Source organism: Scleropages formosus, chromosome 15, assembly GCF_900964775.1.
Source record: "Scleropages formosus chromosome 15, fSclFor1.1, whole genome shotgun sequence".
NCBI classification, from domain to species: Eukaryota; Metazoa; Chordata; class Actinopteri; order Osteoglossiformes; family Osteoglossidae; genus Scleropages; species Scleropages formosus.
This window is the reverse complement of record NC_041820.1, coordinates 5392324-5402246: the sequence shown is the minus strand read 5'-3', so window position 1 is coordinate 5402246 and position 9923 is coordinate 5392324. Positions and strand designations below refer to the sequence as shown.

General features: G+C 42.2%; 1 protein-coding gene across 2 annotated transcripts; it reads right to left on the bottom strand.

Annotated features, from left to right (window-relative positions):
* Positions 1-1038: 1038 nt before the first annotated feature.
* On the bottom strand, positions 1039-6912 carry LOC108921055 (paired box protein Pax-1-like). Of its 2 annotated transcripts, none has more exons than XM_018730291.2 (5): positions 6703-6912; positions 5508-6140; positions 4151-4287; positions 3684-3897; positions 1039-1530 (listed from the first exon to the last, which is right to left on the bottom strand). In XM_018730291.2, exons 1-5 carry the CDS (start codon positions 6704-6706, stop codon positions 1427-1429), a joined length of 1092 nt encoding a protein of 363 aa, XP_018585807.1. In that variant the 5' UTR covers positions 6707-6912; the 3' UTR covers positions 1039-1426. The 2 variants fall into 2 exon arrangements, with proteins under 2 accessions (XP_018585807.1, XP_018585817.1); XM_018730301.2 differs by having other exon boundaries at positions 4151-4284.
* Positions 6913-9923: the final 3011 nt, after the last annotated feature.

The window sequence follows — 9923 nt, the reverse complement described above, 5'->3', positions numbered from 1 at the left end:
CCAGAGTTGTTCAGTAACTTTGGAGGGAATAAATCTTGGTCTGCACAGTTGTACAACAAACAAAAAAGGCTACTAAGATTCAAGAAGGCGACTGCTGCTTAAACTATTTTTTATCTTATGTCTAGTCACACACTTATCCGAAAGTCATCACCCTCTCAGCCAATCAGAATCGAGATTTTCACAAGACCGGGCATTTATACCCAATTATTTACCAGCAAACAGCATGTCAAAGATTAGTCACGGGCTATGTAATTATGGAATATTTCATCAAAAAAATAAATATCTGTTACATGCACAATACACCCCAACTCCAGCAATGCATCAAGGCAAGTGTTCACAGCCACATCTCCGGTAAAAATGAAATCCTGTTTGCATGGTTTCTGCATTTCCAAATAAACACCACTCAGAGTACATTTAACACTGCCCATTTTGCTGTGTGCTCGACACTTAATATATGATGGGTTGCACGCCGTTTTTAGAAACATTTCAAAAGATATCAACACTTGAGGCGCCGCAGGTGATGCGCAAATGGAAAAGAAGTGTTCTCTTTATATATTCATACACAAAGGTATATTTATATGTATATGTAATATATATACACAGAGTTCGCTGAAGTAAGAGGGGACCATGCGAAAAGCAGAACAAGGCCTGATCTTTCTCATCAACATCAGTTCTCTGTGAGGTCCAATAAAATGTTCATTAACATGTTATATCAGCACATGTTCTCCGGTGTTCGGCTGAGAAGAAGACTTAATCATACATTTATACAACAACGGGGACATTTCTCGTTGTTTCTATGTCGCATTTATTCAGCATATTTACACATGATTTATAAAAATATATAATTAAAGCCTTTGTAAATATGTTACATTTGGGATTAGCTGTTTTGTTCACATCACTGCTACTTGTCTTGGCAGAAAACCAGAATTTTAATAATCAGCAAATACTAGGCAGGGCTTCTTCAGGCTACAGCTCAGTAAGTCAAAGACTCTCAGAACTGTAGCGCACTTTTTTCGCTCATGGGTATTTCTTTTTCTTTTTCTTTTTTTGCATTTGGGATCTGAACTTTGTAGAAGATACATGCACACGTGTAATGGAAAGGTAAGGCAACCAGCCACCACCAACACCGCAGACGGAGGAGAGAAGACTACAGTACAGTTATACATCCTGTCCATAATTGTACATTCCTTTCGCTCGATGCAGCCTTGGAAGGCCATTGTTGTACAGTATGCTGTACAGTATGTTGTACAGTATGCACGTGTGTCCGAACAGCTGCCCACGGTCCACACTTCAGCTTGCAAGTCATAAATATAGTGCTTTTCACTTACTGGTTGAATCCTTGAAATGCGCTCAACTACAGAAGGGCTGCGCTGCACATCATAAAGCGTTAACAGTTCCCGGTGCTGCCGCGCGTCGCTGCTCGCCGTTACGACGATGAGGTAGAAAGAGAGAGTCCGTGCACGCTGCTCAGCGCCTCGTGCTGCTGCTGTTGCTGCTGCTTGATCAAGGGGCTGGGGGGCTTCCTGTCTTCTGCGCAACACAAACAGCAGACACGCATGCTGAGCCAGTATGTCAGGATCGTCCAGCTGGTTGCAACAGCGGCAAGTCGTGCTTTGTAAGTTTGCACGTGCATATATGTCCAGTGTGAAAGTGTGGTCATTCACAGGTGGTCACTCAAAGGTGTGCAGCCGAAGACATGCGCTTTCCAACACAGCAAACACCGCACATAACAGGACGGGCGCGCGTGTGTTATTGTGTCGGTGTGTTTGCGTGCTGTCATGGCAACAGGAAGAATGAATACATAACAAATGCTGTGTATTTCGTTCATTCGCACTATTATTATGATATCGGTTTCACTCTTGCTTACTGTTATGGCCTTATAGGCCCCATGGAATTGCAGAGGCCTGAGGAAGACCTTTGAAAACCAGAAAAACTGAACATTTGTTTATATGAAAATGTTTTGCATCGCAGGGTCGATGAATAAAATGCCCTTCGAAAATAAACGGGATGCCTGGGTGGATGGATGCTCTTAATTATGTCGATTCGTTCGTGTCCGTCCGCCCAGAAGTGTAATTCCAACAAATACAAAAATATCTCTCTTAGTATTTATCGACGGTTTAGAGACATTTTGCAGAAACACATTTTTTTTTTGCACATTCTATGTCAGCATCCACATTTGGATCACATTGTGTTTGTGTGTCGCAGTGAGCGACTATAAAATTTTCATTTATAAGCCTAAGACAAAAAGGACCGTGAACGCATAAATAGTTTTATTTGGATGGTCAGAACAGTTCAGATAAAAGGATATTTTTGAAATATTTGCTGAGTAGGAACCTATGTCACACATCTAGCTCAGCGCAAAATTAAAATACACACATACACTTTCATTATGACAGTGATTATCAGTGTTGTTTTACAAAGATATTTCATTTATTAGTTATTTTTACCGACTAATTTTTTAAATTAAAGTAAATTTAATTTAATTTAATTTAATTTTATTTTATTTTATTTTTTTTTATTTTATTTTAAGATGTCCGACATTACCAAACCTAAAAAGAAATAATTAAAACAAGAGTTGCGGACTGTCTGAAATGGCTGGGGCTTGAAATATCTTTACTAAGGACCTTTTGCCAATTAATTCACTTTTAATTTGCCGTGTTTTTCATTTAATGAATTGCAGTTGAATGTCGTCATTGAAGTGTTTTTGCTGAAATGATTTTTGACAGCAGCAGTAATTACATTTTTAAAACGCGATTGATTTCGCGATATAAATAATGCGAACGAAGACGAACGTGTCGGTTCAAATGAGGGAACGATTTCAGAGCATTTAAATTATAAATTACCCATAAAGTTTAGTTCATGTTTTCCGTACTTTCTTCATTATCCTGTGATAAGTATCAGCAGATTGCCTTCTGAAAGGCCTTTTCCCTCTTCCTTATGTGCAAAATCTATTTGACAGATAAGTATCAAATGACAAATGTAGGTAACATTTTGGGGATAAAAACACAGTAAATCGCCATCACACAGAAACCTGCCTCAGCGTTAGGGATTAGGGGGTTCGATGTTTGCACCTATGTACTCTTCAAACCGGTTGTTTTTATTCTGGTAACACAATAATGTGTTTTTGAAGAAGAACCCAGTTTAAAAAAGTGTTGTTTTATAGTAAAGATGAAAAAATAACTGTACACACGTAAAGGTTAATAGGTTAACATCCGGAGAGGGGAACTACTGTTGCAACATTTAGAGGGGCGAAATGAACCATCTGACAAATAACCGCGTTCCTTAAATGAGAAAAATGTGCTTCGAAGAACGAATAAACATCAAAAATAATATTAATAATGATTACTCTGACACTGTGGCACGTTTTTACCTAAAACTGTCTTCTATGTCTTCTGCGGTACTGGATCGTTCACCTGTTGTATCCGCCACATGGACCGAGATCAAGGGTAAATGTAGTAAAATATTGAAACGATGTGGTAAATGAAAAAGTGGCTTTGGTAATGTACTTTGCAGACATCAGTCCAAGACTGTTTCATTTCTATTGCTCTGTTTCAACACGCCTACTCTACACTAATTTGTTTTTCATAACACTTCTTACATTTCTAATAATAATAATAATAATAATAATAATAATAATAGCGGTAGCTGTATAAGCAATACAGTAGTAGTAATAGTAGTAGTACCGTCTCGCGGTGGGTGTTTGAACACCATTGGAGCGTGGATCTCTCCCGCGTGCATCGTCACGCCGCCGCCGCCCGCGTGCGACAGACTCGCGCTCTGGGACTGCCAGTGGTGCCCGGGACTCACGTAGCCCCCCGGCGGGCCGCTGTAGACCCCGTACTGGTTAGAGGGGGAGTAGGCGCAGGCCGGGACGTAGCTCGAGAGGGTGCAAGACGGCTGGGGGTCGAGGCAAGGAAAAACGGAAGCAATATGAAATATAACGAAATATTAAAAAAAAAAAAAATGGGGAGGAAAATGGTCAGCGTACGCTTGCTCTGGTTTCGCGTATTTGCATATGAAAAATGGAATCCCAAGCGCAATGCAAATGCTGAAGGCAGAAAGGTAATACTGCGTTGCTCAACTGTGTCAGTGGTCGGCTGGCACGAGCGGGCGCGAGCGAGCCCGAAAAGCGGAGGGGTCACGCGCTCACCTGCGGGTACTTGACGTCGCTGTCGATCGCGCTTTTGTCCATCCCGTTGACAGCGTGCGGAGGTGGAAACGCTGTCCTCCCCATACTGGTCCAGTCCTCCATCTTCGGGGTGTACCCATCGGGCCCGGCGATTGCTGCTGGACACCAGAGGACGACTTATACCCCATCATAACCATAAAACGTAGCTGCCTCAGCAAAAGTTATTAATCCGATCAAAACAATGAAAGATTAACGGACATCCCAAAGAAAAATGTCGCAGCTCATTGAGCAAATATAATAAATCAAAGCTAAAATTTCCGCTTTTCACAGGATATTACAATGTCCCGAATAATTTTAGAGAAATTCCAGCTAAAGCTTTGATCTATAACCCGAGCTCGGAATTTTTGTAAACCTTAATTTATAAAATAACATCACACATTTACATGTCCACATTACCGAGGGTCTACCGACTCCTTTCTTCATTTGCTGTATTTTTAAGGGGGTGATATTAAGGCACGAGGCACGCCGACAACAATTTTGCATTTAATTTTAAAAACTGTTTCGCCTGGGAAAAGAAAAAAAAAAGGTACGCGCAGCTCTGTCGTCGTGTACAATTTGCCTTGGACAGCATCATCCACGTAGGAAACTTTTTTAATGCCACATTCAAAGAGAAATTCTAACTGCTTTTCTGTTGTTAGAGTTCGCAATTGCTTAACCTTGTTCATTCATTCTAAAGTTTTGTTCTGTTCCAGTTCTGACCCGAAATGCATATACAGTTTTTCTACGGTGTGAGATTGGGAGTAAATTATGGCCTAAATTAAAGGATCATGGAAATGGCCTGTAAATTCGGGAAAAAAAATATCCAGATCGAAACAGGCCACAAATCAAATGTTCATTTCTACTTGGTATCACGTGATATCACGCACAAACCAGGGCCACTGATATAAATAAAAAAATTACATTTAAATTGTTTACATGTCTTTGAGGAAACACAGCAGTGGAACAGCCTGTGAATTCATTTTTCACTTGCAACCGCTCTTTTCTTCCAGTGATGTCAGTCCAGATTATCCAAGTGCAAACAAGTACGTGTACAAACACAACTTTTTACGTGCAAGGCCTAAAAAAAAATCCAAAATCAAGGCGTGCATTAAAAATGCATTTCACTTCAATTCTGCAAAAATATTACAGAAGTATTTCAAGGTATCCAAAGAAAAATGTATAATTTGCTTAACGATTTCTGGCTAGCGTGCTACTACTGGCAATGATAATAATAATAATAATAATAAGAATAATAATAATAATAATAATAATAAGAAGAAGAAGAAGAAGAAGAATCGTTAAGGAAATCTCACTCTTGAAAAGGGAACTCTTCACGAACCTGTGGGATCCATGAAGGCTCTGATTCCCAGGATGTTGCTGACGGTGTGGGGGGAGGGCCAGGCTCTCGAGATGCTCACGTGCCCCCCGGTGACGGGCACCCCGTGGGGGTTGCCCATCTTGGCCCCGGGGGGCGACATGGCGTTCGGGTACGAGTACGGGTAGATGTGGTTGTAGGGCAGCGCGGCGGCCTGCGCGTGGGCCTGCTTGGCGCTCTCGTGCTGCGTGGGCTGCGACAGGTTCCCGATCTTGTTCCGCAGGATGCGGCTGATGGAGCTCACCGAGGGCACGTTGTACTTGTCACACACCCCGTCCGCGAGCAGCCGGTCCCGGATCTCCCACGCGAAAATGCCCGGGTCGTTCTGTTTGTACTCCCTGATGTTCTTCACCACGTTGGGGGTGGTCACCCGCGGCTTACTCCCCCCGATGGCTCCGGGCAGGATGGAGCCCGTCTCGTTGTAGCGGGCCAGGATCTTGCTCACGCAGCCGTGGGAGACCCGCAGCTGCCTGCTGATGTCGCAGGGTCGAATCCCGAGCTGGGCCAGTTCCACGATGCGGAGGCGGATGGCGTTGGGAAGGGGTCGACCGTTCACAAACACCCCCCCGAGCTGGTTCACCTCCCCGTAGGTCTGCTCTGTGGGAGGAAGGAGGCATCAAGGAGGAGCGCGCTATGCTATATATAGTCTATAGTTGTCGATATTTTACACATATTATTTATACACACACACACACACACATAATTATGTGACATATACATCACCAGCATCATCACAAATAATCCCCACGAGTCTCCTACATTTTACCAGAAAATGGCGCTCCTTCAAAATTCATTCCAAAAAAATCTCCACTTTTTTTGTCCTCCTCCTGCCTCTGCCTCGCGCATTTACCATACTTTCCAGCGCGCAGCAGCACCAGCACGCATTATTCGGTATTCGTTGATTTGGTTATGTATGAGTATCGCTACAGTTATAAACTTTGTCTGTCCGCGAGGTTCGCAGCTCGCGTGCGCGACTCTGGAGCTTCATCTCCCGACCTGGAAGAACTTAAGTTCTTCTTTTACAGACGCGAAATGTATCCATAGTTGTTGTTTTTTTTTTTTTTTTTTTTAAAAAAAAGGAGTTTTGTTCGAGTCCTGCTTCTGCACCGTCCCCCCCTGTCAGCGATCCGTGTGGCCGTGGACGTGGACGAGCCCTTACCCATTCCTCCGAGCTTCCAGATGATTTCTGTGAAGTATGTGTCCTTTCGACGGCGGGACGCGTGCTCTCTTACGCCCGGCACGAGAAGGCAGCCCCACTATCACGGGCTCGGTGCCGACCCCCTCTCTCCAGCACTGCGCTCCCACTCGTGCCCAAGTGGAAATAACTGTGCGGGAGCGGAAAAAAAGGGGATCCGAAGTGAGATGTTCCCCCGACAGAGGGAGGGGGGGTGGTGTGTGTGTGTATGTATGTGTGTGTGTGTGTGTGTGTGTTGTGGGGGGGCGGTGTTCACGATCCCTGCGGCAGAAACGCGGCTCCACGTCAATCCCGCTGATCACGCTGCACGCTCTGGTTTCATCTCATTGGTCCAGCCCCCCTCCACGAGGGCTGTTCCGCGCGCGCATCGCGTCTGGTGTGTGAAAATTTAACCTCTGAGGGTTTCACACCAGTTGCTTTCAACATGCACTGTTAGGCTAAGTGAGAAAGTAAATCATCGTCATATCACATTAAAGGGTGGTCGGTGTGAGAACCACACTGTAAATCAAAAATCGCAAAACCACTGGCACGTGACCGCCTTATTAATATCATAACGATTAATGCTCCCTTTTCGTGCGTTAAGCCCGCGTTACCTGCGCTTTCATCCCATTATTCATCATACTACAACAAGGGTTAACGTTCCCAAGTTTTAGGCGTATTTCCATTAATGAAAATATAATCTTAATAATAAAAAGTCGACATTACCACTGGCACAATGAAAATGGTACTTTTCCATTATTATGTAAAAGCATTTTCATTTTAATTATTATGTTCTTTTGTATCAGCAGTGTAACCTGACAGGATTTAGTACAAACTCTCAATTCGCAAGAGTTAAAGTAATTTGAGAAACTCGTTTTTTACAAATGAGAAAATCACAAGCAAGAAAAATGTATAAAGGTACATTTTAAAATGACGAAATATGATTACTTAGAATTTGCACTGCTTCAGTGTTGTATAAGTTTGTTACGTATCGGGGGAAGAAAAATAATAGCAATCAATGCACTCAGTGCACTATTATTTCAATATTCAATATTCAATACTGGGGGCACGAGACCCGCGCCAATGTTGCGCTTATGAACTGTTTCAAATATTGCCTCGCGCTACAGTGCAGCAACACACAACAAAGACACATAAAATATCGAATTTGCTGAATATTGCAGTTGAGAGGAAGGATAATAACAGACTTTATGTTTTAACTAGAATACTTTTATCAATGCATTTAATGTTCTTGTCTAAAAACGGGGTGGATTAGAAGGAGAAACGTTGCAGTTTTATCCTTTACCAGTCGGACACCCTTGCCCAGGGGTAATTTACTATGTTAGATCATAAAATAATAATGATATACTCATGTGCACACCTGGATGTTGTTACTCTGTCAATTCAAGGTAAGTGCCTTGATCAAGTCTCCTACATCAAGAGCAGGGATTCGAACCCAGGAACCTTCAGACGTCAAGGTGGTGACGCTAAACCCCTTAATCCCTGTAAATGGCGGGCGCGCGCCAACACAACTGTAAGCAGCTGCATGTCAGATACTTTAAAGTTACTTTAATATGCACCTTTGTTTATCACACTATTGGATCGACACCCTTTATGGCCCGAGTGGGCATTTATTCTTTATTTTCTGCTCTAAATTCCCAGATTGCAGACTTTTTTTTTACGTGTAATTAATCTCCAGTCACAAATTGTCCCTCGCAAAAATATGAACGGTCACCGCGAGTGTGACACGACACAGTGTCACTGTGCCTCCCCTCTGCAGCTATATAACACACACGGAAAGCATAATCGCACGCGCAGACGTCAGATTTCTTCATTAAACTGAGACACGTCTCTGGGCAGTGTGTGTTGGGGTTTTTTTTTTTTTGGGGGGGGGGGGGTCGAGCTGCGCGTGACGGACAATATCATACAGAACAGCGTCAATTTACTGAATTATGCATATATTGCCTAAGAAGAGCCCTTAGTAGAGTTAGGGTTGTACCTTGTACAGTAATTATTTTCACAATCTAGCAGGTAATTAATATGTGTGTAAAAGATTAATCTGCACCCATCGCCAGGTTACTTTGTTAACTGATCGGTGTTAATTAACGATAATTGACCAAGATGGGATCCGCTTTCTGCTGTGCTGGAGTGAGATTTGCCGAAACCCCGGTGGAATAATGGAGGGGGGAGGGGTGCGTTTTGGAACAGTCCACTGTCACACTGTCAACAGTGCAAACAGTAGGAGAGTCGCCCCCATCTGGACAGCATCGGAACTACAGGAACGGTGCGTCTTTCTTCTTGTTTTCTGAAACCGAGAAGAAGTTATGAGAAGTCGGGCTGAAAAGACAGAGGTTGCAGATAAATGTGGAGGCCGGGTGTTTACATTTGAATCCTGGAGTTCGGGACAGTGAAAATAGCAGGTACTATTCTATTATGATATTTTATCCAGTTATGATTATCTCACCGTCCAGTGTCTTAGATGCTCCACCGATTAACCGAGATTTACTTGGTTTTCCAACTGTATTGAATTAATAAGTTTACATACAAATGGAGAGAATGTGGACTTGGTCTTTCTGTGTAATGCATTCATTTAAATCGCGACAGGGTTATGATTTAAAAAAAAGTACAAAAGTTCACTGTAAAACCATCTTTAGCGCCTACATCATGTGGTGTAAATGCGGGTGAAGACGCACCAGAGAGGATGAGTTGAAAGCAGTGATGAGGCAAAACTGTGAAACAGTGCTGAAGATGGTGAAGGGGTAGGATATGCTCTTAATGAAACCCATTTTCAGAAACAAATAGCAGGAGATGTTCTAACAAAGGGGATTTTAAAGAAAAAAATATATAATAAAGATTTATTTTACAATAGCTTGCTTAGGCTGTTTGATAGGAAATAACGTTATTTAGTATGAAAATGGACGTGTCTGCAGAGGAGCCTATAAATAAAATTAGGGGGAAAAAGTCCAAAAGGAAAGCAAGAGGTAATATACTCGAATGGTAATTTTAATAAAATTGGGAACCTTAAAATAAAGATAGAGAATGTACCACAACTGTAACTTGTGAAACTTACACGTATGAAAATTATTATATATTGTATTTTCATGTCTTCCGTCTGTTTAAATATGTATTCATAGGGATAACTGAGTATATCAAAAAGATTCCATTTATTTGTTTTTTTATATATGAAAAATTTAATAGATATTGTAATA

Coding starts and splice junctions, on each gene's coding strand:
- LOC108921055 (XM_018730291.2), bottom strand. Junction 4,288..5,507: donor AGCCTTCATGGATCCCACAG/GTTCGTGAAGAG, acceptor TCTGGTGTCCAG/CAGCAATCGCCGGGCCCGAT. Junction 3,898..4,150: donor GCGACGTCAAGTACCCGCAG/GTGAGCGCGTGA, acceptor CTCGACCCCCAG/CCGTCTTGCACCCTCTCGAG.